At 65.1% G+C, this 27,741-nt stretch overlaps 2 protein-coding genes across 15 annotated transcripts in view; one reads left to right on the top strand and one right to left on the bottom strand.

Annotated features, from left to right (window-relative positions):
- On the top strand, positions 1 to 22,719 carry MUC6 (mucin 6, oligomeric mucus/gel-forming). Its single transcript, XM_060159576.1, has 34 exons — positions 1 to 58; positions 3,231 to 3,293; positions 3,711 to 3,951; positions 4,021 to 4,147; positions 4,430 to 4,520; positions 4,601 to 4,710; positions 4,884 to 5,091; positions 5,278 to 5,400; positions 5,815 to 5,935; positions 6,043 to 6,181; positions 6,268 to 6,372; positions 6,496 to 6,568; positions 6,655 to 6,792; positions 7,052 to 7,213; positions 7,292 to 7,386; positions 7,478 to 7,610; positions 7,684 to 7,933; positions 8,012 to 8,064; positions 8,156 to 8,265; positions 8,730 to 8,881; positions 9,029 to 9,170; positions 9,255 to 9,365; positions 9,716 to 9,901; positions 9,979 to 10,218; positions 10,410 to 10,566; positions 10,751 to 10,894; positions 11,113 to 11,175; positions 12,268 to 12,358; positions 12,454 to 12,681; positions 13,672 to 18,534; positions 18,623 to 19,656; positions 21,199 to 21,237; positions 21,754 to 21,856; positions 22,181 to 22,719. The coding sequence occupies exons 1-34, from the start codon at positions 1 to 3 to the stop codon at positions 22,356 to 22,358; spliced, it is 10,131 nt and encodes a 3,376-aa protein (XP_060015559.1). The 3' UTR covers positions 22,359 to 22,719.
- A 2,109-nt stretch (positions 22,720 to 24,828) lies between these two features.
- AP2A2 (adaptor related protein complex 2 subunit alpha 2) overlaps positions 24,829 to 27,741 on the bottom strand; it is a 63,334-nt gene continuing 60,421 nt past the window's right edge. For 5 of the 14 annotated variants that reach the window (XM_060158159.1, XM_060158161.1, XM_060158165.1 and 2 more), the window contains 3 exons: positions 27,526 to 27,649; positions 26,457 to 26,573; positions 24,829 to 25,228 (listed from right to left, as the gene is read on the bottom strand). In XM_060158159.1, coding sequence (XP_060014142.1) covers positions 24,901 to 25,228; positions 26,457 to 26,573; positions 27,526 to 27,649 — 569 coding nt within the window. In that variant the 3' untranslated portion in view covers positions 24,829 to 24,900. Of the gene's footprint in view, positions 25,229 to 26,018; positions 26,154 to 26,297; positions 26,368 to 26,456; positions 26,914 to 27,525; positions 27,650 to 27,741 lie in introns of those variants that run through there. The other 9 variants (XM_060158162.1, XM_060158163.1, XM_060158166.1 and 6 more) reach the window with 8 other exon arrangements.

Genomic DNA, 27,741 nt, shown 5'->3' with positions numbered 1-27,741 from the left:
ATGCTCGGGCCCCAGCTGCTGCTGCTTCTCTCCTGCGGGGGTGCCCTGCTCAGCGCCGGTGAGTGGGGGGCTGCAGGCCGTGCACCAGGGTCGGCCAGACACCCTCAGGGGACTCCTGCACGTGCGAAGTCCTCCCAGGCCTTCTCGCCTCTGCGGCTTGGCCGTGGGGACGCTGCTGAATGGGAAGGGGAGGCGAAGCCAGGCCCGGGAGGCTTCTCCTCGCTCTGTGGCTGCCCCACACTTGCCGAGGCCCAGGACTCCGCCGGCGGCCTCGGAGCCTGGCCCAGCCCGTGGGAATCAGAGGGGACGGGCAGTCTCCTCCACGGTAGTGGGTGCGGCAGACGTGGGCGTGCGAGGCAGGGACAGTGCTGGGGCCTCAGCGCTCAGAGCCTGGCCCTGTCGCTCTCCCCACTGGGCCCTGGGTCCCGAGATGCCTCTGGGGGTCCCCAAGGGGCAGCCAGAGGGCGTGAAGGGGTCCTTGTGGGCCTTGAAGTCCAAAAACTCAGGGAGAGACCCCGGCTCCACCGGGTCCTGGCTGCGAACAGACACACCACGAAGTGGGCTCTGGGCCTCAGTTTCTAGGTCTGTACAAGTGTGGGCGATGCCTCCCTTTTGTGTGGCTGCCGTGAGGACTGAAGACCTGGGAGGCTGGAAGGGGCCGCCCCACCCGAGTGCCCCCAGCCTCACCCATCGGGCTGTTGGGACGGGGGTCCCCTTCCTCCTCCCCCAGGTCCCTTCGGCCAACCAACCCAGGCACAGGAGAGGCCGCAGGCCTAGGAGGCTCTCACCCCAGCCCCGCCCCACAGGAGGGGCCAGCCCCAAGGGGTGCCCAATGGCCCAGGGGAATCCCCTTCCTGCTGACTGCAGGCACCCGCCCCAGAGCTCCGGTCTCCAAGCCAGCGGGACTCCTCCTGCCTGCCTCCTAGGTCCTTGCCCCACTGCCCGCTCCTTGGCGGCCCCAGAGCCCCACCAGCCTCAGCTAGCAGCCAGGGAGAAGCGCCAGGCCTGCCGTCTGGCCATGGCCCAGGCGCTGGGGGCAGGCTGGGGGCTCCGAGTCGAGCGGGCCTCCCCTGGGCCCGTTCCACCCCTTGCCTCCCACGAAGCCCCTTCCCCACCCCCAGGCCCCAGCTTTCCCACCAGGGGTGGTTCTGAGCACTCAGGACCCCTGCCATCCAAGGCCGCCTCCCTGGGCCCATCCCTCGCCCTGGGGACCCCCAGACCTGGACCCAGAACCAGGGCGACAAGGGAGGTGTTCGGGAGCCAGTGGGGCGGGGTGTAGGCCAGCAGGTGTAGTGAGGGGCATGGCTTTGGGGAGCCATGGGGGTCCAGGCTGTGAACGCTGCACAGGGCAGGGGGGGGCCTCTCCACGTTTCAGCAAACACTCTTTGAGCACCGATTCCGTGCTGGCATGGGGAGGCCGGGAGCGAGAGACAGGCCCTGCCCTCCTGGACCAGAGGCCTCAAAGCACAAGTTCAGACATCAGGATCTTGGGGGCTGGGGATTAAGGGACAGAGGCCCCTGAGCCGGGCCAGGGCTGACCCAGAACGGGCAGGGCAGGCAGGGCTGCCAAACGTGCAGAAGGAACAAACGGCGTGTGGTCCAGCCACCACAGGGCTCATCCAGGGGCTGAGAAAGGCCAGGGGCGGCGGACCGGCCCGCCCTGCAGGCCCCGCGGGTCCCAGCCAGGGAGCTGAGCGCGGTGGGAAGCTCAGACAGTCCTAGGCGAGGAGCAGTGACGCCGCTGGGGGGCTGTCGTTCAGACAGCGGGGCCGCAGGGCCGGGCGGGGACCAGGCAGAGCCGAGGGCCGAGCGCAGCGAGCTCGGGAGGCTGGTGCTGGGCGACAAGGCGAAGCACGGGAGGGGCCGCTGCGAGTGGGCACCTGGGAGTGGCCCTCGGGGGCCAGTGGGCGCGACTCTAGGCATCGGGGGGCCAGTGGTGAGCCGAGAGGAGGGGCCCCAGGCGTGGATGGGCGTGGTGGGCACTGCAGAGGAAGGCGGCCAGGTGTCACCTCCCGCCCGGCCTGGGGACCCTGTGCCGTCGGGCAGGCACCCCTGCTCCCTGGCGTCACCCAGAGAAACAACACCAGCAGCGACCAGCACCGTGACTCGGGACGTCAGTGTCACCCAGGAAGGCACAGACCCCGGGGAAAAGGGGGCGCGGCGGGGAGCAGCAGGGACGGGACCCCGGGGGCCGCATTCAGCGATGACTCTGCCGCCCGCCGGCGCTGGGCCTCATCTCCCACGGGGCCCACGGGGCCGCAGGGAGGACTGCAGCAGGGCAGGGAGAGGGGAGGCGAGGCTGGGCCCGTGCCTCCTGCCCCGACAGTCGCCGCAAGCAGCGTCACCGGGCATTTCTCCGGCAACGGCCAGAGCGCCAGGAAGCTGACAGGGAGGAAGGAAGCAAAGAAACAGCCCCTTTTAGGGCCCAGAAGAGGGAGAAGTCCTCCGCGGGCCTCAGCCTCACTCAGCCTCTGAGCTGGCGGCAGAGCGCGCACGGACCCCAGAGGGAGTGGACCCGAGGTGGGCTGGGCTGGGAACTCGGCGGGTGTAGCCGGACAGCGGCACGGCACCGGCCAAGTCACCCACAGACGCCCAGGCACCCCTGCCCAGCTCTCCCTGGCCCTCCCGCCACTTGCAGACCACCGAACCCCTCTGGGCTCAGGGCTCCTCACCCCCACCTGCAGCTACTACCCCCCGTGAGGCCCACACGGGAGCCCACTGGGAGCCAGCGCAGCCAGGAGCCCCTTTATCACACGCCACCTGCGTGCGCGGCGCCCAGGCTTCTCTGGGGAGCGAGCCAGTGCCTGGAGCCCGGCGGGCAGACCTGCAGGTGCCGCGGGACAGACGACGCCACGGACAGCCGGGGCCCAGCTCGCCCAGCCCTGAGCCCCACTCTCGGGACCCCATCTCCCCAGGGACCTCCCGGCTCCCAGCGCCTGCGGCCGCCCCCCCCTCACTGCCCTTGCACGCGTGCGTGTGCCTGGGGGCGGGGCCTCACCCCCACCGTGTCCCCAGCCCCAGCAGGTGACAGCTCAGAGAGGTCCCTCTGAGGCAACCAAAGGAAAGGACGGCGGGGACGGCGGAGCTTGTGCAGCCCAGGAGCAGCCCTGCCGGCACCCCCCGCGCTCCCTGCCGTGCCCCGGGCCTGGCTCACCCGAAACACGCTGCCGGCCACAGCCCTCGAGCAGAGCTGGGCAGCCCCACACTGACCGCGGGCCCTGTCCACGCAGGTCTGGACGACAGCTCCTTGGTGCCCCCAGGCCTCCGGAGGCTGAAGGACTCCCCGCAGACAGGTGAGGGTCACGGCAGCCTCCTGTCCCCGTGTCCACCGGCCATGGCCCTGCTACAGGGTAACCGTGTCTGGTGTTTCCACAAGGGCCTCCAGCTATGGAAGAGCCTCAGACCACCCTCACCTGGGGGAGACAAGCCCCTGCTGCCCCTGCTGCCCCTGCTGGATGGGGGCTAAGCTGCAGCTTCATGTCCTACAGACCCCAGGGCTGATGGGGCCACAGACCCCAACCACATCAGAGGCCTGCGCTCCCGCAGGCAGGGGGTGGGTGTGGGGCGCGGGGCCCTTCTCCCGCCCACCCCAGGAGGGCCTGGAAATTGGGAGGCCTCTTGTCTGCCAGTGTGGGCTCCCCGGGGCCCCAGACCTGCCCCACCAGCCGGGAGGACGCAGGGCCCCGAGACCCCGCCCGCTCCCTCCGCAGCTCCAGACAGGGGCTGGTGCTCCACGTGGGGGCCCGGCCACTTCACCACCTTCGACGGCCACACGTATGACTTCTCGGGGACCTGCAACTACATCTTTGCGGCCATGTGCAAGGATGCCTCGTCCACCTTCAGCGTGCAGCTACGGCGAGGGCCGAGCGGGAACATCTCCCGGGTCATCGTGGAGCTGGGGGCCTCTGTGGTCACTGTGCAGAAGGCGGTCATCTCCGTCAAGGATGTGGGGTAGGCTGCAGAGCCGGGACGGGCGGCTGGGGCCCCTAGGGGCGGCCGCTGACTGCTGTCACCCTGCAGGGTCGTCAGCCTGCCCTACACCAGCAACGGGCTCCAGATCACACCCTTTGGCCAGAGCGTGCGGCTGGTGGCCAAGCAGCTGGAGCTGGAGCTGGTGGTCATGTGGGGTCCGGGCGCCCACCTCATGGTGAGGACACAGCAGGGGACTGGGTGGCAGAGCTGCCCTCCTGGGGATTGGGGCCAGGAGCCTGGGCTTTTTGTTGGCTCAGTTCCCTCCATCGAGCACGAATGGAGGTCCCCTGGGAGGAGCCGGGCGGACAGACCCTGGGGTGGCATGGTGCCAGGACCCTCCCCGTGAGGGGTGCTCTGGGCCCCTGGAGCAGGCGTGAGCAGCTTCCGAGGGGTCCTGGGGCCCTGGGAGTCCTGTGCGCCTCCCCGCCCACCCGACGGCGGTGCCCGACCCCTCCAGGTCCTGGTGGAGAAGCAGCACATGGGCAAGATGTGTGGGCTGTGTGGGAACTTCGACGGCGAGAAGGCCAATGAGTTTTTGAGCGAGGACGGTAGGTGGGGGGAAGTGGTGGGAAGACCCCTCTGTGGCCCAGCAACCATGGTGCTGACCCTGCCCCACCCCTCACCCCAGGGCAACTCCTGGAACCCCCTAAGTACGCCGCCCTCCAGAAGCTGGATGACCCCAACGAGATCTGTGCCTATGAGGCCATCCCCAGCCCCCGGGTCCCGCAGGCAGAGAACGTACGTGAGGCGGTCGGGCTCCCCGGGGCCAAGGGGGCCCTTCAGCCAGGGTGGGGCCGGCTCACGGGATCTGGCAGGGTCCCGAGGCCAACGACACCCCCAGACTGCCAAGTCACACGCGTGGTGTGGGATGTGGCCTTGACACCTATGACCCTGAGTGTCCCTGTGCCCAGGCCCAGACCTGCATCCAGCTGCTGACCCTGGTGTCCCGCGAGTGCAACGTGCCCAAGGAGCCCTTCCTGCTGAGCTGCCAGGCGGACATGGCCACGTGTGCCCAGCCCGGCCGGCACCACTGCAGCTGTGCCACGCTATCTGAGTACTCGCGTCAGTGCAGCATGGCCGGCCAGCCCGTCAACAGCTGGCGGGGCCCTGGCCTCTGTTGTGAGTCCTGGGGAGGGTCGGGGGGAGGGCCAGGGCCCCAGACACGATGCCCCCAATCTCCCCTTGTTTGAGAGACAGAGAAGACCCAGGTGGAGGAGGGGCTGGCCTGAGTCCTCGGCCAGGGTCGGGTGGGTGGCCAGGCCCTGGGCGCCCGACCCCTCTCACAAGGGCCACACGGGCCTGCAGCTGTGGGCCAGTGCCCAGCCAACCAGGTGTACCGGGAGTGCGGCGAGACCTGCGTGCAGACCTGCTCCAACCCGCGGCGCAGCTGCTCCGGCTTCTGCACCTTCGGCTGCTTCTGCCCGGAAGGTGAGGACAGCTGCTCTCCCAGGACCCTTGCAAAGGAGCCTGGAGACAGGGCATCCGCTCCGCCCACACCCATGCTCGGAACCCCCAGACACTCTGCGGGGGCTTGGCCCGGGGAGGGCTCTGCCTTCACGGTGCTCACAGACGCCCCGGGCCACGGCCGCACGTGCCAGTCGGCGGGAGCGAGGCGGTGGGCAGAGGCGGGGTTTGCGCTGGGCAGGGCCCGCTGCCCAATGAGGAGCGGCACCTAGCACGAGGGGGCGGGAGGCGGCGAGGCAGGCGGGGCTGAAGGCGGAGGCTCTCCTGGGGCACCCCCAGCCCCTCCCCCCGGGCGGGACAGGGAGGGGGAGGGGCTGCCCAGCAGGAGGGCGGGAGGGGTCTCCGCGCCCGCAGCCCCAGGAAGCCCCTCTCCCGCAGGTATGGTTCTGGACGACATCTCCAAAAACCACAGCTGCGTGCCTGTCCCCCAGTGCCCCTGCATGCTCAGCGGGGTAGTCTTCGCCCCTGGGGAGGTCACGACAGCCGCCTGCCAGACCTGGTGAGCGCAGGGCAGCAGGAGGGGCGTGCAGGCAGGCTGGGGGCAGGGACGGGGATGCGGCGGCCTCAGCCCTGGGGGCCATCTGGGTCACGCCTCCTCGCCCACAGCCAGTGCTCTGGGGGCCGCTGGGAGTGCGTGGAGCAGCCCTGCCCCAGGCGCTGTGCCCTGGAGGGCGGCTCCTTCGTCACCACATTCGACGCCAGGCCCTACCGCTTCCACGGCACCTGCACCTACATCCTCCTCCAGGTAGGACGCAGCCTCCGCCTGGGGGCCACCACGGCGGGTCGCCGTGACAGCCCGGGCCCCCTGTGCTGAGCCGCCCCTCCTCCCAGAGCCCCCAGCTCCCGGACGGGGGCTCGCTCATGGCCGTGTACGACAAGTCTGGGTACTCGCACTCGGAGACATCGCTGGTCGCTGTCATCTACGTGTCCAGCCAGGTGAGGCCACCCCACCTGCCACCTGCGCCCACCCGGGGCCCCAAGCAGATGCGTCCCAGCTCCCCCTCCACCCTGCCTGGCCCCAACTCCCAGCCCCCCGTAACTCAGCCACCCTCCCCGCAGGACAAAATTGTGATTTCTCAGGACGAGGTGATCACCAACAACGGGGACACCAAGCGGCTGCCGTATGAGACTCGTACGTCCTCAGCTCCCCCCCAGCACCTGGGGCCTCACGAGTCTGCTCCCAAAGCAGGCCGCCTGCTGAGGCCCTTGTCCCCTCAGGCAACATCACGGTCTTCAGGCAGACATCCACCCACTTGCAAATGGTCACCACCTTCGGGCTGGAGCTCGTGATCCAGCTGTGGCCATTGTTCCAGGTGTACATCACTGCCGGGCCCCAGTTCAGAGGCCAGACCAGAGGTGAGTCCCTCCCCCGCTGCCCCGTCCCCACCCAGCTCGGCCACTCCGGAAGAGGAGGGGCCCGGCAGAGCCCTGCTCTGACCCAGGGTGTCGGGCACTCACGGCCCAGGCCGGCTCCACCTGGCCGGCTGGTCCTCCCAGGCGTGTAGCCAGCCATGGCCTCTCGCCCGGGGTGTGGTTAGGGGAGAAGACGGGCTTTGGGGAGGGCGGGGCAGGACAGGGGCATGGGCCAGTCCACCCTCACGTCCGGCCGGCCCAGGGCTCTGCGGCAACTTCAACGGGGACACGACGGACGACTTCACGACCAGCATGGGCATCACCGAGGGCACCGCCTCGCTCTTCGTGGACTCCTGGCGGGCAGGGAACTGCCCAGCCGCGCGCGAGCGTGAGACCGACCCCTGCTCCATGAGCCAGCTCAACAGTGGGTGCCATCCAGGAGGGCTGCGGGGTGGGCGGGAGGCCCCGGCGGACGGCTGACCCACACCGGCCTGCCCCCCAGAGGTGTGCGCGGAGACCCACTGCGCGGTGCTGGTGAAGAAGGGCACGGTGTTCGAGAGGTGCCACGCCGCCGTGGACCCCAAGCCCTTCTACAAGGTGGGCGGCCCCGTGGGCAGCGGGGCGGGGGTGGCGCAGGGGGCACCCTCGGGGTCCTGGGTGGGCACCCACGGCCCCTGTCTGCCCACAGAGGTGCGTGTACCAGGCCTGCAACTACGAGGAGACCTTCCCGCACATCTGCGCCGCCCTGGGCGACTACGCCCTCACGTGCACCTCACGGGGCGTCCTGCTCCCGGGCTGGAGGAGCAGCGTGGACAACTGCAGTGCGTATGGGCCGGCGGGGCTGGTGCCGCCCCCCACACCCCCGCACCGGGCCTGACTCCGGGTCCCCCGCAGGCACCCCTTGCACAGGCAACCAGACGTTCAGCTACGACAGCCAGGCCTGTGACCGCACGTGCCTGTCTCTGTCCGACCGCGAGGTCGAGTGCCACCCCAGCGCCGTGCCCGTGGACGGCTGCAACTGCCCCGAGGGCACCTACCTGAACCACAAGGCTGAGTGCGTGCGTGAGGCCCAGTGTCCCTGCCTCCTGGACAGCTCCAAGTTCATCCTGGCCGACCAGTCCACCATGGTCAATGGAGTCATCTGGTGAGCGAGGGGTCCAGAGGGTGGCCGCCCGGCCTGCAGCCCAGCCCAGGCGGCGCTCACCGGGCCTCTCTCCTGCAGCTACTGCGTCAACGGGCGGCTGAGCTGCCCGGCACAGCCTCAGATGCTCTTGGGTACGTAGCTGTAGCCGAGGCTGGCGGAGCTGGACTGTGGGTGCCTCGGCTCCTCTGGGCCCGCCTCACCCCATGCCCCTTGTCTCTGCAGCAACCTGCTCGGCCCCCAAGACGTTCCAGTCCTGCAGCCAGTCCTCGGAGGACAAGTTCGGGGCAGCCTGCGCTCCCACCTGCCAGATGCTAGCCACCGGCACCCCCTGTGTAAGACCAGGTGGAGCGAGGGCAAGAGTGCTCCGCGGAGGGCAGGCTCCACTGCCCGGGGCGCCGGGGACACCCTGGGTTAGACGTTCCCACGGCGGACGCCCCGACATCTTCTCCTTGGCCCACAAGAAGAGTCCCACAGACCCCTCACGAAAGGCGGGCCATGCTCCATCCCCACCGTCCCATGATGCGCGTGACCGGTGGCGTGGCCGCCGGGTGTGCTCCTTTGTGGGCTCCCTGAGGACCGTGGGCCCTGCCAGCTTGGGGTGAGGGTACACCAGCCCAGCCATGCCGCAGAGGTGATGCCCCTCAGAGAGGGGCAGCTGTGCTAAGGGAAGGCCCAGAGCAGGATGGACGCAGGGAGCAGGTCTGGGGAGAACGCTGGGGAGTCTCAGAAGGTCCCAGGGCTGCGGAGGCAGCTAGCAGGGCCACCCTCCAGGGGCCACTGACCCTCCTCCCTGCAGGTGCCCACCAAGTGTGAGCCTGGCTGTGTCTGTGCCAAGGGGCTCTACGAGAACGCCAGCGGACAGTGCGTGCCCCCCGAGGAGTGCCCGTGCGAGTTTGCAGGCGTCTCCTATCCCCAGGGCGCCGAGCTCCACACGGACTGCAAGAGCTGGTGAGCCACAGCCCTACCCACAGACCTGGTGGCCCAACTGTCCTTGAGCCCTTGGGGCGGGCAGGGGCCCCTACCAACCCACGAGGTCAGGGTCCTGCGGGGGTGCGTGTGCCCCAGTCACCCCAGAATGCCCTGCTCCTCCCACAGCATCTGCTCTAGGGGGACGTGGGCATGCCAGCAGACTGCCCACTGCCCATCCACCTGCACCCTCTACGGGGAGGGCCACGTGGTCACCTTCGATGGGCAGCGCTTCGTGTTTGATGGCAACTGCGAGTACATCCTGGCCACAGTGAGTGCTGGCCCGGGCCACGGGAGGCCACGGGGGCCTGGGGGGCCACAGGGCCAGCTCCTCCTCAGCGCCGTCTCCCCACAGGACGGCTGCGGTGCCAGCGACTCGCAGCCCACCTTCAAGATCCTTACAGAGAATGTCGTGTGTGGGAAGTCGGGCGTCACCTGCTCACGGGCCATCAAGATCTTCCTGGGGGTGAGCAGGCGGGTGGCCTTCCCAACCTCTCCCCAGGGCCCCAGGGCCTGGCCTCTCGGGGCCCTCACGGCCCTGTGCCCTGGCCTCCACGCCCACATCACGGCAGCAGCGTCCCCGGAACTGGACAACCGTACAGCAGGTAGGGGTTCTCCCACAAGCCTGACCCTCAGCCCGCGGCACAGCTTCCAGCATGCTCTGGAACCTTCTGCCGACAGAAGGCTCTAGAGGGCAGACCCCGCAGGCCAGGGCTGGCCCTGCCATGGAGAGCTCAGGCCGGGGGGCAGAGCCCAGCGGCATTCAGTGGCCACCCAGGACGTGGGCAGGCATCCTGTGACAGCCGCACCCCACAGGGCCTGTCCCTCGTGCTGGCGGATGGGAACTACACAGTCAGCGGGGAGGACCCCGGTGTGCACTTCCGGGTCAAGGCCGGCTCCCTGCACCTGGTGCTGGACGCCACCGTCAGCAGCACGTACAACCTGACCCTCATCTGGAACAAGCACATGACCGTCTTCATCAAGATCGCCCGTGCCTCCCAGGTACCGCCGCCCCTGCCCCACAGCCCCAGGGAGTGGTGAGTCCCTGCCTGCCGGCCGCCTGACACCAGCCCCCGCAGGACGCCCTCTGCGGCTTGTGCGGCAACTACAACGGGAACATGAAGGACGACTTCCAGACACGCAGCAAGTACCTGGCGTCCAGCGAGCTGGAGTTCGTGAACTCCTGGAAGGAGAGCCCGCTGTGCGGGGACACCACCTTCACGCAGGACCCCTGCAGCCTCAACGCCTTCCGTCGCTCCTGGGCTGAGCGCAAGTGCAGCATCATCAACAGCCAGACCTTCGCCGCCTGCCATGGCCAGGTGCCCCCCCAGTGCCCTGTGCTACCCTGGCCGGCGCCCCGGGCTCAGCGGCCAAGCCGTCAGGGCCAGGTGCCCCCCCAGTGCCCGGTCCTACCCTGGCCGGCGCCCCGGGCTCAGCGGCCAAGCCGTCAGGGGAGGGCTAGCCGGGAGGAGCCCAGCCCCGCCCTGACGCTGAGAGTCGGCCCCCGCAGGTGTACCGCCTGCCTTACTATGAGGCCTGCGTGCGCGACACGTGTGGGTGTGACACCGGCGGGGACTGCGAGTGCCTGTGTGACGCTGTGGCCGCCTACGCCAAGGCCTGCGTGGACAAGGGCGTGTGCGTGGACTGGCGGTCCCCAGACTTCTGCCGTGAGTCCCACTCCTGCCCAAAGGCCTCCACGGGGCCACAGGCGGAATGTCCGGCTGCAGCGCTTCCCCCGGGCAGGGGGCGGGGGGCGGGCAGCACCCCCAGGGAGGCAGAGGCACCCTGAGCCCGCTGGCAGGTGCGGGCTCCCGGGCCGGCTCTGCCGCCTGACGGTGCCCTTCTCCGCAGCCATCTACTGCGACTTCTACAACACCCACACGCAGGTGGACGGCGGCAAGTACCAGCACGCCCAGGCGGCCAGCTGCACATGGCACTACCAGCCGTGCCTCTGCCCCGCGCTGCTGCAGAGCTTCCCGGGGCCCAACATCGAAGGTACTGGGCGCAGAGAAGGAGACGGGAGGAGGGGAAGGCCTGCTGGCGGGTGGGATGTGGGGGTGTGTCTGACAGTGGGGACCCAGGCAGGCACCTGTGCCTGGGAATCGGGGGAGAGGCCAGGAGAGCCGGGGCTGGGGGGGGCGACCAGGCCTGGGGAAAAGGGGCTTCTGCTTCTGGACACTGAGGTCTGGCTGTTCTCTGCACACCCCCCTCAGGCTGCTACAACTGCTCCCAGAACGAGTACTTCGATCACGACAAGGGGATGTGCTTGCCGTGCAGTAAGCTCAGTCCACTGCCCAAGAACCCCCCACGCCCCCGCCCAGAGCTCGCAGCTCCTGCCCAAACTGGCCAGCCTCCCAGCACCCCCACTCCCCAGGGGCACAGCCAGAGACACAGGGAAAGGGACTGGCCCTCGCCTCCCTTCCCCTCCCCAAACATCCACTCACCCAGCCTGCAGCCACAGGGCACACCCAGGCCCCGCCAGCCTGCTGGGGTGTGTTGGTGCAGAGCAGGGACCTCCTGGGAGTTCAGCAGCAGGCGGCCCGGTGGGCACTGGACACTACCTGCAGCTACCCTTGGGCAGCACCCCGGCTGGCCCCTCCACTCCCTGCCAGGCCGTCGGTGCAGAGGTGGGAGGAGGGGAGAGAAGACGGGGAGCAGGGGTCCCGGCACTTCTGCGGTAGCTCCATCCCCCGCGTCCTCTGCCTGACACCCTGGGGACACAGCCGAAGGCTCTGAAGGGCCCAGGCAGGCGGAGACGGGGCGGGGAGGCAGCACCCCCAACCGCCCCTCCTCTTGCGGCGTCATCACCCACCGTGCCGCTGCCCACGGCAGGTGACTGCACACATGCCAGGGCCGGGGTGAAGCAGGCTCTCTCCTGGGACTCCTCCCCGGCTCCACCAGCCAGGCTGCAGCCAGCCCAGCCTGTGTCTGTCCGCCCAGCGGCCGCAGCCAGGCTTGTGGGCGTGGGGCGGGGCAGGGTGTAGCTGCGCTGGCCCTGGGCTGCTCGGCACGGTGGGGGCGGCAGGTGCTGACCAGGAAGTCAGACGGGAGGGGCTCGGTAGGCCCCACTGGGCCCTGCTGCCTGGCCACCAAGCACAGCAGGGTCAAAGGACACACGCCCTGCCGGGAGCCCCCACTGCCATGAGGGCCGCTGCCCAGCCCGCGTGGCTTGGGGGCCCAGCAGGGAAGTGAAGGGCTCCTCCCAAAGGGCGGCTCCCGACCCCACAACAGCAGCACGTGTGCCACACTCAGGCTCCCACGGCACGGAAGCCAGGCCCACCACAGCCGCGGCCAGCACCACAGTGACCCCCAGCACCACCGCGCTGAGCTCCACCAGACCCTCGCCAAGCTCCCCGGCCACACCTGAGGCCCCGACCCGGACACCCAGCCTTCCGGCCACGCCAACGGCCACAGCCACAGCCCCCACCACCCAGACACAGCCAACAGTCCCCTCAGGAGGTAGGGCCCCCGGGCCAGGGCCCCGGGGTGGGTGAGGAAGCACCCGTGGCAGTGCGGACGGGGCTGAAGGGGATGTCGGGCGCTGTTCCCTGCAGATTCACCTCAAACCACCTCCACCGTCACCACACGGGCCACATCGGCGCCGACCACCACGGCCACTCGAAGGCCAACAGCCACGGCACCCACCGTGACCCAAGCCACAACACAGCCCACAGGATCCTCCCACGACACAGCCACGCGGTCCACAGCTCGGTCCACGGCGCGAACCACAGCAGCCCCACCAACCCCGGCAACATCAGGGACCTCCACAGTGTCCCCCGCAAGTAAGCATGCCACCACTGCCCGTCCCAACAGAGGGGCCTCAGCGGGGCAGCCCCAGCACCCAGCCCAAGCTATGTGGGGCCGTGTGGAAGACAGCAGCCGTGGGCCACCCCCACGACCACACAGGACCGGCTCAGGCCCGAGGGAGGCAGCTGCCTGCCTGACTCAGCACGCTCCTCTTTGCACATCTCCCCCGCCACGGTACCCAAGCGCCCATCCACCACGGCCACCCCCACCAAGGGAATCCACAGGCCCCAGGGGATCCAGGGCTCCAAAAGGCCCCCGACCCAAGTGCAGGCCCCGACTCTGGGGCAGCGCCCCAAACCTCCGATTACCCTGACAGCAGGCGAGAAGAGAAGCCTTTCCCAAGGCCAGCGGCAGGGGAGCCATGCAGGGATAGCCGAGCCCACCCGAACAACGGCCGCCCTGAGAGTAGCGTCGAGGGGACAGAGACATGCAGGGCTGCCGGGGAGGGACCCCAAAGCCCACTACAAGCAACTGAGAGGCAACAAGGGTCCACAGAGAATGCCGGGGTGGGGCTTGGGAAAGGAACGAGATAGTCATTCAGGAAACTCCTGGACACACCACCAGGGACACACAGAAGCCACATGTGAGGAGGACGATGTGGAAGGTGTGGGTGATGAACGGGTCCCACCCAAAGGCAGGGTAACGAGGAGGAGTGAACTGACCACCACTGTTTTCTACAGCGTTCTCAACACACCGTTGGACCCCTGAAGCCCCTGTCAGCCAGGAGACACAGCAGACGGACCTCCCACGACCCCCGGAGAGCACCACAGGCCACAGCACAACGCACACCAGTCCACTGTCAGGAGCCACCACTGCTAGGGCCGAGGCGGACACCAGGCACACCACACACTCTGAATCCAGCTCCCTAACACACACCGCCACGGCCACACCCCCCATGCCACACACCCCCTTCACCACTCACTCCACCCCCACCCTCTCTGTCCCCACTACCACCCACACAACAGGTCCGCCCACGGGAACACCTTTCTGGACCGCCACCACCTACCCCACCCCATCACACCCACAGACGCTTCCCCCCAACGTGTCAACATCTGCCACCTCCTTGGTGGTTCCAACCTCTCACCGAGTCACCACATCAACGGAGCCCCATGCTACCTCCTCCAGCCCAAAGCCAACTGGTACCCCACCCACATCGACACACGTCCCTGTCACAGACACAGAGCCCACACCCACAGCCCCGCCACCGACCAAGACCACAACAGGGACCGCCACACCCACAGCCCCGCCACCGACCAAGACCACAACAGGGACCGCCACACCCACAGCCCCGCCACTGACCAAGACCACAACAGGGACCGCCACACCCAGAACACCACCACTGACAAAGACCACAACAGAGACCACCACACCCACAGCCACATCACTGACAAAGACAACAGGGACCACCACACCCACAGCCCCGCCACTGACAAAGACCTCAACAGGGACCACCACACCCACAACCCCGCCACTGACCAAGACCACAACAGGAACCGCCACACCCACAGCCCCGCCACTGACCAAGACCACAACAGGGACCGCCACACCCACAGCCCCGCCACTGACCAAGACCACAACAGGGACCGCCACACCCACAGCCCCGCCACCGACCAAGACCACAACAGGGACCGCCACACCCACAGCCCCGCCACCGACCAAGACCACAACAGGGACCACCACACCCACAGCCCCGCCACTGACCAAGACCACAACAGAGACCACCACACCCAGAACACCACCACTGACAAAGACCACAACAGAGACCACCACACCCACAGCCCCGCCACTGACCAAGACCACAACAGAGACCACCACACCCACAGCCCCGCCACTGACAAAGACAACAGAGACGACCACACCCAGAACACCACCACTGACAAATACCACAACAGAGACCGCCACACCCACAGCCACACCACTGACAAAGACCACAACAGGGACCGCCACACCCACAGCCCCACCACTGACAAAGACAACAACAGAGACCACCACACCCACAGCCCCGCCGCTGACAAAGACCACAACAGAGACTGCCGCACCCCCAGCCCCGCCACTGACAAAGACCACAACAGGGACCACCACACCCACAACCCTGCCACTGACAAAGACAACAGCACGGACCACCACACCCACAGCCCCGCCACTGACAAAGACAACAACAGAGACCGCCGCACCCACAGCCCCGCCACTGACAAAGACCACAACAGGGACCACCACACCCAGAACATCACCACTGACAAAGACCACAACAGAGACCACCACACCCACAGCCACACCAGTGACAAAGACAACAGAGACCACCACACCCAGAACACCACCACTCACAAAGACCACAGCAGAGACCACCACACCCACAGCCACAACACTGACAAAGACCACAACAGAGACCACCACACCCACAACCCTGTCACTGACAAAGAGCACAACAGGGACCACCACACCCACAGCCCTGCCACTGACAAAGACCACAACAGGGACCACCACACCCACAGCCCCGCCACTGACAAAGACCACAACAGATACCACCACACCCACAGCCCCGCCACTGACAAAGACCTCAACAGGGACCTCCACACCCACAACCCTGCCACTGACAAAGACCACAACAGGGACCGCCACATCCACAGCCCTGCCACTGACCAAGACCACAACAGAGACCACCACACCCAGAGCCCCGCCACTGACAAAGACCACAACAGAGACCACCACACCCAGAACACCACCACTGACAAAGACCACAACAGAGACCACCACACCCACAGCCACACCACTGACAAAGACAACAGGGACCACCACACCCACAGCCCCGCCACTGACAAAGACCTCAACAGGGACCACCACACCCACAACCCCACCACTGACAAAGACTACAACAGGGACCTCCACACCCAGAACCCCGCCACTGACAAAGACCACGACAGGGACCACCACACCCACAGCCCCGCCACTGACAAAGACCACAACAGATACCACCACACCCACAGCCCCGCCACTGACAAAGACCTCAACAGGGACCTCCACACCCACAACCCTGCCACTGACAAAGACCACAACAGGGACCGCCACATCCACAGCCCTGCCACTGACCAAGACCACAACAGAGACCACCACACCCAGAGCCCCGCCACTGACAAAGACCACAACAGAGACCACCACACCCAGAACACCACCACTGACAAAGACCACAACAGAGACCACCACACCCACAGCCACACCACTGACAAAGACAACAGGGACCACCACACCCACAGCCCCGCCACTGACAAAGACCTCAACAGGGACCACCACACCCACAACCCCACCACTGACAAAGACTACAACAGGGACCTCCACACCCAGAACCCCGCCACTGACAAAGACCACGACAGAGACCACCACACCCACAGCCCCGCCACTGACAAAGACCACAACAGAGACTGCCGCACCCCCAGCCCCGCCACTGACAAAGACCACAACCGGGACCACCACACCCAGAACATCACCACTGACAAAGACCACAACAGAGACCACCACACCCACAGCCACACCACGGACAAAGACCAAAACAGAGACCACCACACCCACAACCCTGCCACTGACAAAGACCACAACAGAGACCACAACACCCACAGCCACACCACTGACAAAGACCACAACAGGGACCTCCACACCCACAACCCTGCCTCTGACAAAGACCACAACAGGGACCTCCACACCCACAACCCTGCCACTGACAAAGACCACAACAGGGACCCCCAGACCCACAGCCCCGCCACTGACAAAGACCACAACAGGGACCCCCACACCCACAGCCCCGCCACTGACAAAGACCACAACAGAGACTGCCGCACCCCCAGCCCCGCCACTGACAAAGACCACAACAGGGATCACCACACCCACAGCCCCGTCACTGACAAAGAACACAGCACGGACCACCACACCCACAGCCCCGCCACTGACAAAGACAACAGCACGGACCACCACACCCACAGCCCTGCCACTGACAAAGACCACAACAGAGACCACCACACCCACAGCTCCGCCACTGACAAAGACCACAACAGGGACCACCACACCCACAGCCACATCACTGACAAAGACAAGAGGGACCACCACACCCAGAACACCACCACTCACAAAGACCACAACAGAGACCACCACACCCACAGCCACAACACTGACAAAAACCACAACAGGGACCACCACACCAAGAACCCCGCCACTGACAAAGACCACAACAGAGACCACCACACCCACAGCCCCGCCACTGACAAAGACCACAACAGAGACCGCCACACCCACAGCTCCGCCACTGACAAAGACCACAACAGGGACCACCACACCCACAACCCTGCCACTGACAAAGACAACAGGGACCGCCACAGCCACACCACGGACAAAGACCACAACAGAGACCGCCACACCCACAGCTCTGCCACTCACAAAGACCACAATAGGGAACACCACACCCACAGCCACACCACTGACAAAGACCACAACACAGACCACCACACCCACAACCCTGCCACTGACAAAGAACACAGCACGGACCACCACACCCACAACCCTGTCACTGACAAAGACAACAGGGACCGCCACAGCCACACCACGGACAAAGACCACAACAGAGACCGCCACACCCACAGCTCTGCCACTCACAAAGACCACAATAGGGAACACCACACCCACAGCCACACCACTGACAAAGACCACAACACAGACCACCACACCCACAACCCTGCCACTGACAAAGACCACAACAGGGACCGCCACACCCACAGCCCCGCCACTCACAAAGACCACAACAGGAACCACCACACCCACAACCCTGCCACTGACAAAGAACACAGCACGGACCACCACACCCACAACCCTGTCACTGACAAAGACAACAGGGACCGCCACAGCCACACCACGGACAAAGACCACAACAGAGACCGCCACACCCACAGCTCTGCCACTCACAAAGACCACAATAGGGAACACCACACCCACAGCCACACCACTGACAAAGACCACAACACAGACCACCACACCCACAACCCTGCCACTGACAAAGACCACAACAGGGACCGCCGCACCCACAGCCCCGCCACTCACAGAGACCACAACAGGGACCACCACACCCACAACCCTGCCACTGACAAAGACCACAACAGGGACCGCCACACCCACAGCCCCGCCACTCACAAAGACCACAACAGGGACCACCACACCCACAACCCTGCCACTGACAAAGAACACAGCACGGACCACCACACCCACAACCCTGCCACTGACAAAGACAACAGGGACCACCACACCCAGAACACCACCACTCACAAAGACCACAACAGAGACCACCACACCCACAGCCACAACACTGACAAAGACCACAACAGGGACCACCACACCCAGAACCTCGCCACTGACAAAGACCACAACAGGGACCTCCACACCCAGAACCCCGCCACTGACAAAGACCACAACAGAGACTGCCACACCCACAGCCCGGCCACTGACCAAGACCACAACAGGGACTGCCGCACCCACCACCCCGCCACTGACAGAGACCACAACAGGGACCACCACACCCACAGCCCCGCCACTGACAAAGACCACAACACAGACCTCCACACCCACAACCCTGCCACTGACCAAGACCACAACAGGGACCACCACACCCAGAACCCCGCCACTGACAAAGACCACAACAGAGACCACCACAACCACAGCCCGGCCACTGACCAAGACCACAACAAAGACCGCCACACCCACAGCCCCGCCACTGACAAAGACCACAACAGGAACCACCACACCCAGAACCCCGCCACTGACAAAGACCACAAGAGGAACCACCACACCCACAGGCCCGCCACTGACAAAGACCACAACAGGGACCTCCACACCCAGAACCCCACCACTGACAAAGACCACAACAGGAACCACCACACCCAGAACCCCACCACTGACAAAGACCACAAGAGGGACCACCACACCCACAGCCCCACCACTGACAACGACCACAACAGGTACCATCACACCCACAGCCCCGCCACTGACAAAGACCACAACAGGGACCTCCACACTCAGAACCCCACCACTGACAAAAACCACAACAGGAACCACCACCCCCAGAACCCCGTCACTGACAAAGACCACAGGAGGGACCACCACACCCACAGCCCCACCACTGACAACGACCACAACAGGTACCACCCGAGCCCAGAACTCAGTCAGCACAGTACCACCACAAAGCTCTAGCTTTAGTTCTACATTATCTTCTCCATCTCTAAACCCAAGCCAAAGTCCTTTCACCACTTCTGTTTCTGTGCCGAACCTTCCACATTACCCCTCGTCTTCATCCAGCACCTCCACTCTCTCCTCCCTGCCCGCTACTTCCTCTCTTCCTTCTCACGTGTCCTCACACACCACTCCTCCTTTTATATCATATTCCCCATCACCTTCAGCAGTTTCCACTTCACAGAGCATCCCAACCGCTAGTTCAGCTCCGCACAGCCCTTCCCCCTCTGCACCCGTGACCATATCACATACAGCCCCCCTGTCTGCCAGCCGCTTTTCCCCAGCCACCATCGTGTCCGTCAGGCCCTCCCTCTCACCCCCATCCTCTCCCACGCTGTCCCCTCTCCCCACTCCCAGTACCATGGTCCTGTCTACATCCCAGACCACACCCAGCAAGCCCACCTCCTCAGCTCTGTCCTCTCGGTCCACTACCTCAAAGTCCACCTCTCTCACGACCCGAGCCCCCACGCAGGGCCTCCTGTCTTCCACCCTGGGAGTGACAGCCATCCCAAGTTCCCCAGCCACCAACCTCACCACCAGACAGCCAAGTACCACCGGGCTGCCGGCCAGCGTATTCCTGACCGGCTCCATCACTGCGCATGGAAGCTCCTCCTTTCCCACTGCCGGGTCCTCTTCCACCAGGGGCCAGTCCATCTCCTCTCTCGTCACATCTCTACCCAGCTCTCCAGGTGAGTGACATCTCTGCAGCCACCTCATGACCTGTGGTGCACGCTTCTTCTCAGCCTTGTCTCTCCGCTCTGGACAATACTCTGGGCCACTCCCATGGGATCTCCGCCTTTTCTTGTCCCCTCACATTTCCTGATGACCCTATGGGCACTGCCTCTCGGCCTCTGCTCCCACCTCTGCTGCGCCCCATCATGACCTGCACCCACCCACAGAGGCTGGCCCAGCCCTTGCAGCAGGTGTGTCTCCTTCCCTCCCCCTAAAGCCTTCACTTCCCTTGCCTGGGGACGGCCAGGCAGCGCAGGGCACTGAGCAGACTCGGGGTCGGGCACAGCCTGGGGGAGCTGCAGCTTGGCCCCTGACCAGCCCTGGAGTGCCATTCCAGGCCTCTGAGCTTTGGTGCTTCAGCTGTGTCCTGGGGGTGTCTAGAAGGACAGGGCCCCCACCAGCAGGCAGTGGCCAAGTCACATCTCCCCCAACCCCCTCTCCAGCCTGTCCTCTGCTGTATGTTGCTTACATGTTCTCGGGGCCTCTCCTCGGCCTTTCTTGGCCAGGTCCCAGATCCTTTCTCCCCTCTTCTCAGGGCACAGCTCCAGTGAATTCCAGTCTGGCCTAAATGGGCACCTGGCCTCTCCCAGGTCGCCCCCTTCCCCACGTCAGGGCCTGACTGTCCTGCACCTGCCTCCCTCAGCCCCCCGCCCCTCCACGTCCCTGCTGCAGTCCTGGCCTCCCTTTGAGGTGACCCCCCTCAGCAGCCTTCCACGGCAACCCTCTGCAGAGCTCAGAAGGACCTGGAGTTTCAACTCTCGCAACCCTCCCCCCAGTTACAGAAAGCAGGCACGCGCCTCACCCCAGGTGATCGTCGGGGCCCGAGCTGGGACTAGCGGCCGGGGCGCCTGCACTCCAGGGTTGGCGCCCACCCAGGTCTCAGTGCTGCAGGCGCCTCCAGCTCTGCTCTACCTTCCCGCTCCAGGCCTGCCTAAGCACCCCCGTCCTCCAAGGACACCCCCTCCCCTGCCCGGCAGCCGCCCCCTCTCACACCCCCAGCCTTCCCCCAGCAGGGCTGTCCACCACTGCAGGACGGTATTGAAAAAAAAAGTGTTTCCTCTTGTGGGACAAAGACTGGGTGGAGGCTGCCCAGGAAGAGGCGACCCAGGGCGTGGGGCGAGGGAGCAGGAGAGCAGGAGGGGAGGAGGGCTGGGGACAGTGGGAGCCACAGGGAAGACCCCCGTGCCCGCCAGGCCTCTTGTCCCACCTCCAGTGGAAAAGCAGGGCAGGCAGGGCTCGAGGCCACAGGGAGACCTTGGAAGGGGGCAGGTGGGAAGGCAGGAGGGACTGTCCAGCCTTTGCTTTTTCACTCAAGTCCCACACTGGCAGCTTCTAACGGCAACACTGCTCTGCCAGCTGTCAGGGCACCCACTACAGTCTGTCCACTGGGACAGATGCAGGACAGAGCTCACAGCCAGGTCCACACCCCTGCAGGGAGCTCTTGTGATACCAAACGTCCCCTCAGGGGATGCTGATATCATACCCCATCGCTACCGCAGGTACTGAGCCCAGCAGACCAGAAACACCTCTGCCCGCAGGTTGGTGTCAGGCCAGGAGGGGAGGTGGAGAGGGAGGCTGGGGCCAGTGCTGGGAATCCGCCTCGTCCTCTGAGAAAACCCTTGACCCTTGGGGACTCCCAGTGTAGCCAACTTTCAGGAAGAAAACACACAGTGAGAGACTTGCTATCAGGCTTTGTTCCCATGCAAAGCCATGAGGTCTGAGCTCAGTGGGGCTCGGACAAGGGGAGATGGCCTGGGGCAGGGGCTCGAGTGCAGGGTGGGGGCCCAGGGAAGATGCCACCGTGGGCACTAACGTGCTGGCGGCGCCCACACAGCCGCACCCAGATCTAAGCTGTCAGGCAGCTGGCAGCCTTCCCTTGGCGGCGCCGGCACTATCCACCATGCCACAGGAAAAGGGGGTTAAAACCCGAGGCCCAGAGCCACGTATGTCAGTTCCTGCCCTTAAGCAGGCCAGGTGCGGAGCCCCCAGAGGCCACACCTGTCCTCCAGCCCCGCCACAGGGCCACCATCTGATGCCTGACTCTCGGCTCCCAGGGACCTGCAGCGTGAGGGAGTTTGAGGAAAAGGTCACTTACCAGGGGTGCACGGCCAACGTGACGGTGACCCGCTGCGAGGGCGTATGCGCCTCCTCGGCCAGGTGAGCTGTCGGCCCCGTGCGGCCCTTGTCCAGGTCCCGGACTTGGAACCCGCCCTGCTCGACAGAGGCGCTCCCAGTGGAAGCTGGGGAAGGTCCACCGCGAGGTCCCGGCCCAGGCAGCGTGCTGCCCCATCGGGTGGCCCCGGCCCGCACCCACCTCCACCACACCTGCCGGGAGCCGGGGAGGCCAGCGATGCAAGGCCAGCCCCTCCGCGAAGGCGCAGCCTGGGGCCCTGGTCCTCCTCTCCGAGCGACCGGGGAGGGGCAGGAGCACTCCCGAGGCCGCCGTCCTGACCTGCGCTCCCCGCCGCCGCTCCTCCGCAGCTTCAACACTGACACCATGCAAGTGGACACCAAGTGTAGCTGCTGCTACCCCCTCGGCTCCCATGAGAAGCAGCTCGTGCTGCCCTGCCCAGACCCCAGGGTGAGGGGACGGCGGCTGACGCTGACGCTACGGGTATTCAGCAGCTGCACGTGCCGCTCCCAGCGCTGCGGAGACTAGAGACCTGGCCCCGGGAGTGAGGACCAAGCCGCGCCGCCGGCACCCGCTCCCCCCGACTCACCGTGCCCAGCAGCCCCTTTCCTAGGCACAGGGCGTGGCCTCAAAGAGCCCTCAGATGCAGCTCACCCAGGCATCTGAAGAGAAAGGTCCTGCAGACCCTGACCAAACCCAGCAGGCTGCCCTGCACTGCCAGCCTCGGGACTGCACAGGGCACTGCCCACCGCCCATCCACACAGCCTCCCGGCCTTCGAAGGCAGCCTTCCAGTCCTGCTGGGACCAGAACCCCACCCCCGGTGGCAGGAGTGAGGAAGGCTGCTGCAGAGGGGATTCCTGGGGAAACAGGGGCCGCCCAAGCAGAGAAGGGTGGGGGAGAGGCTCGGGTCACAGCGAGGAGAGGGGCCCTGCAGTCGGGGAAGGGAAGGGAGAGGCAAGCGTCACCGCCTGCCCACCAGCAAAGCTCACCCTGGGGAGGGGGCACCAGGCCCTGTGCGCCATGAGCCCACCATGGACAGACAACAAATAAACTGAGCTCCGCTCCTGCCGTCTCCCGCGCCCCTCGGGCATTTGTGAGTCCCCACACCCGCGTCCAGCTCACGGGGTCGGACCCGCACAAGCATGGGCCAAGAAGGGGTGCCACTGTGGGCCCCCGGCCTCCCCTCCCCTCCCTCCCCTCCCCCCGTCCCCCCTCCCCTCCCCTCCCCCCGTCCCCCCTCCCCTCCCCTCCCTCCCCTCCCCTGCAGGCCCTCTCACCCTTCCCAGCTCAGCACTACTCTCCTGTGAGGCCCTCCGTCCCGTGGGACCCTGTACCCTGCCTGTGGCTGGGCTCACCCCCCAAGAAGGAACCCCTGGGCCCACTTGGCCCCTAGACGCAGGCCCCTAGAAGGCAGGCCCCCGACGCGCACCGCGGAGTGGGGGGAGCCAAGGCCAGGCCGCAGGCCCCACCAGGATGAGTCCCACAGGCTCAGCCCACGTCCTGAACCCAAGTGCAGAGCAAAAGGCACGTCACCTCGACACACCTCAGCTTCCACCCCCGTGACTGGGGAACAGGTTCCGGACGACGGGCCCGCATCATCGGTTCTCAGCGCCCCACGCGGCCCCACGGGACGGGACCTTGAGCCGTATGCCGGGCGCCTTTTCCTCCAAAGACCACACACGTTCCAGCCGCCACCCCAGCATTTGTTCACCCAGAATGGTGGGTGGAGGGAGGGCGTCGGCTGACATAAGAAACCAGCCCCGGGCTGGCAGTCCAAACACTGGAGCCCAAGCACCGCGTACCGTCCCGTACCTTGAACAAAAGCACGACGGCCACGCCATCCATCTGCAGTGCACAGCAGTGCCACCAGCGGCCATGCTGCCACCACATGCACAAAGCCTCAGCCTCCACCACTGCGCACTGCAGGGGCTGCACAGGGTGGTGGGTGTGGGAACCTTGAGTGGGGCGTCCGCAGTGTGGGAGGCCCCAAGTACCCACATGGCGACTCCCAGAAGCTGCCTCCCCGCGACCCGCACCACGGCACAGGGCCACTGCGTTCCCCTGCCCCACGTGGTTCTCCCCACCGCACGGCAGGGAGCCCGGTCCCTGCTGGAAAACCAGGGTAACCAACAAGGGCCCCAGCTCTTCCTGGGCCCCTCAGTGTCGAAAGCAGACGTGTCTGTCGAGGACAAACCTGCAGCCTGTGCCTGCCACCCACCTGGCGCATCTGCTGCTAACAGGACACAGGCCTTGCCGCGGCATCTCGAGGCGCAGCGGACAGCACGTGAGAGCCGCGCACACGGAGGGGTGGGGGGACAGTGCCAGCTCATCCCCACTCTGCTTCCTGACCACACGCAGGCCGCCCTCCTCCCACTGCACAGGCCAAGGTCCACAGCACCCTGGCCTGCAATCATGACCCCGGCACCTTTAGGTCACTGCACAGGGAAGAGACCAGCTCACCTTCCAGAAATCTTCTCTGTTGGCCCACAACAAACCCTGCCATCACAATCGGGAACCAGTCCTGGGCCACTGTGGTGACAGTGCACTCATTTGAAACCCAAAGATGCATGAGGTTAGGTGCACCCCCTCCAGAGCCACCAGGAATCCCCCACCCCCCAGCACTGCACACATAAAGTCTCAGTCAGATGGCTTTACAAATCTCGCTTTAAGAGCACAGTGCTGGGAAAAAGGAAAATAGAATTAAATCCAGCCAGGATACGTGTTTTTGTTGATCGTCATTGAGAACACAACCCTGTCTAACTTCTAGATTCAGAACCCGGCCCCAGCAAGCCCCCTGGCACTGTGCTCTCACCCTGGCCGAGGTCGGCGCTTGGGCCCCGTGTGGACATACCCTTGGGCTGCCTCCCCGTCTCCCATCCAAGTAGCCAAGATCTATTGCCATGGCAGACAGAACGCTGCCTCTCCTCTCAGAGCATCAGAGATGAACTGTCAATAAGACAGCCTTGGCATCTTGATAAAATTTCAAACAACTTTCCATTTTCATTCAAACTTCTCAATTCCCTTTAATTTGTAGACTTAGCCACAGAACTGTCTTGATTTCTATAAGAGTTAATCCCGGGATCCACGCCCCTCTCCTCCTGACTTGGCAGGACGGCTGGGTCCAGGCTGAGCCTCTTCTTCCTCGACGGCACACAGGCTCCCATCCATCCCCACAAGGGACGAGGCCAGAGAAGCAGGGCTGGGAGGCACCCGGGGCTGCAACACTACACAGGGCGTGCACTTGCGGCATGGCAACGAAGACGACAGTGGAGATGAAGAAAAACGCAGACACAGGAGCCTGACCCTCCGTCCTTGTTGATTAAAACTGTTCCGAAAGCAATTCACACAATCTCTGAGAGACGGTTTCTCTACTCGTCCGCAGCGTGAGTCGGTACATCTGAAACAGAGGACACAGAAGGTCAGTGGCAGTGCCAGGGCAGGCACCGCGGGGCCAGCCCCGCCCAGCGGCCCCTCAAGGCCCCCTGCTCAGCCCGTCCCTGGAGGTGCCACTGTTGGCAGGTTCAAGCAACGAACACGCTCTCAGTGGCAAAAATAAAACAGTTTGACATCAGCAAGTGCTCGTGTGCATGTGGACCAACTGGAAACTTCATGCGCAGCTGGTGGGCGTCTGAGACCGCATCGCTGTCGGAACAGCAAGGCTGACCGTGCCCAGACCCCATGAGCCGGCAACCCCACCCTGAGTGTTCCCCACGTGAAATGAAAACATGCCCACGCAAAGGCATGTCCGGATGTCTGCGGCAGCCGTATTCAATGCCTCCTGAAACAGGGGCAGCCTGATGTCCATCGACAGGAGGGCTGGGCAAACCAGAGTGGCAACTCCCCACAAAGGAGGGCCACGTGCTCCACGAGGACCCACCGTGGACACAGCAGCAACACGGTGACTGCTGGAGCCTGGGGCCAGGGGGGTCCCACGCTGGGCCACACGGCGCTGCCTCCTAGGGAGGCCGGGGCTGATGCGGGCATGCCAGAGAACTTTCTGGGGCGATGGAAATGCTACACACACCAACGGGTGGGTGGTGGTGGTTACACAGGTGTACACATCTGTCGAAACACATCAAACTACCACATCTGGGATCTATCTGCATATCTCACTGTGTGTGAATTACACCACAGTTAAAAAAAAAAAAAAAGCAAGCGTATTCAGCGATTCCCTCAAGGGGCTTGACCTGGGCTTGCAGATTCGGCTCCAGACGCAGTAAGCATCCAATCTGGGTGGTTCTGGTGTGTATGATACCAGCTCCCACAAAGTTTGCAGGATTAGGATCGACTTCCTCTAGGAGTGCAGAACCAAAGCCAATAATCTGTGGGAAGAACCAGGAGAAACAGGAGCCCCTTGCGTCGGCGCCAGCAGAGGTGGAGGGTTCTCCGAGGCGAGAAGCCGCCAGCCTCCTCTGAGGACTCCGGTCGTGTCCCGACCCTGGGAACGTCCACAGCAAGACCTTTACCTTGGCTTTGGTGATCTCTGTGTCCATTGGATGCTTCGCCTTGAAGATATTCTGCACTTCCTGCTGGGGACTGTGGGAAACCGAGGCCAGCGCGAGTGCCGTCAGCTGAGCCAGAGCCGAGGCCCCCCCCCCACCCGGGGGGGACAGGGCGCCACTCACTTGCTCAGCTGCTTCCAGCGCTGGAAGAAATCCTGAGAAGCCATCTCCGTGGGCTGGAAAAACTTGTTGAGTGTGATAGGCAGCTTCACAGACACATTCTGAAAGGTTCCCCCATACCTGTGAGCAACACAGAGGCATGCTGGGAAGAGTCCACGTCCCGAGTGTGCCACCTCCAGGGCACAGGGGGGCCGCGTGCAAAAGGCAGGGCGGAGAGATCTGGAAGGGCGGCCCAGGGCTCCAGGGAGGCTGGTCCATCTCCGGCGCACCGTCATCGATGGCCAAGGACGTCGGGGAACGTGCCCCCGCCACCCCCGGCCGAGGCTGCTGGGCTGGTCGCAGCGCCGGGGACAGGCGCCGCCTCTTCCCGTTCCCCAGCAGTCCGTGTCCTACAACTCCAAGTTTAAATCGTGTGGGTTTTTTCTTTTTTCCATGAAAAGACTAAAAGAAAACGGTGTGCCTACGGAATGAAAGAAAAATTCTGCACGTCTATTTCCCTAAATTTTACAAAGTACACCATCTGCAGGTCCCTGTATACCTCGTATTTGGAAAGGTGCTTTTTCAAAAGTTAACCTTACAAATACCCAACAGGGAAGGCTGGGAAGCACACGCTACCACAGTCGCTGAAAGACGGCAGGAACGAGCCGAGAAGCAACAGACACGTCAGAAAAAACAGTCAGGCCGACGTGTACGCTCAGAGTACAACACACAGGCGCTCACACCCCAGACGAGGCCCTGGTGGGCCCAGCGCCGGGCGGCTGGCCTCTGGAGCAGCAGGCTGCGCAGCGCCCGCAGCGGGACAGGCCCCTCGGTCTCTCGCCTGAAAGCCCCGGGCCTTGGGAAGAAGGCCCCGCCCACCCGGCGTCCCAGACCCGGGCACCCTTTCCCTCCCCCACTTCCCACACCCCCCTGTAGCAGACGCCTCTGGAGTGTGCACGGCAGGTCACCCCTCGGTCCTCACCACACCCTCTGAAGGAAGGATGCAGAGGTCCCGCGTCACAGCCACGTGCCGGCCCAGCCTGACACCCCCGCGTCCAGCAAGAGCGGCTGGTGCCTCGGCCGGGGCTCCCACCTGAACTGGATGTTGAGGACGGGCGCCTCGGTGAAGTCGGACACGCACTCTATGTTGACAGCCTGCTGCACCTGCGCGCCCCCGTCCACGGTGGGGTCCACAGGCTTGGTCTGCAGGCTCAGATGTGCATGTGTCAAGGAAGCTGTGGCGACGCTGGGAACATGGGCTGAGCCCCGAGTTCAGAGGGCTCCAGAAGGGGCCCGGCAGGAGTCGGAG

Source organism: Lagenorhynchus albirostris, chromosome 9 (assembly GCF_949774975.1).
Source record: "Lagenorhynchus albirostris chromosome 9, mLagAlb1.1, whole genome shotgun sequence".
Lineage (NCBI taxonomy): Eukaryota > Metazoa > Chordata > Mammalia > Artiodactyla > Delphinidae > Lagenorhynchus > Lagenorhynchus albirostris.
Note: the sequence above shows the minus strand (reverse complement) of the source record. Positions and strands in the feature narration are given on the sequence as shown.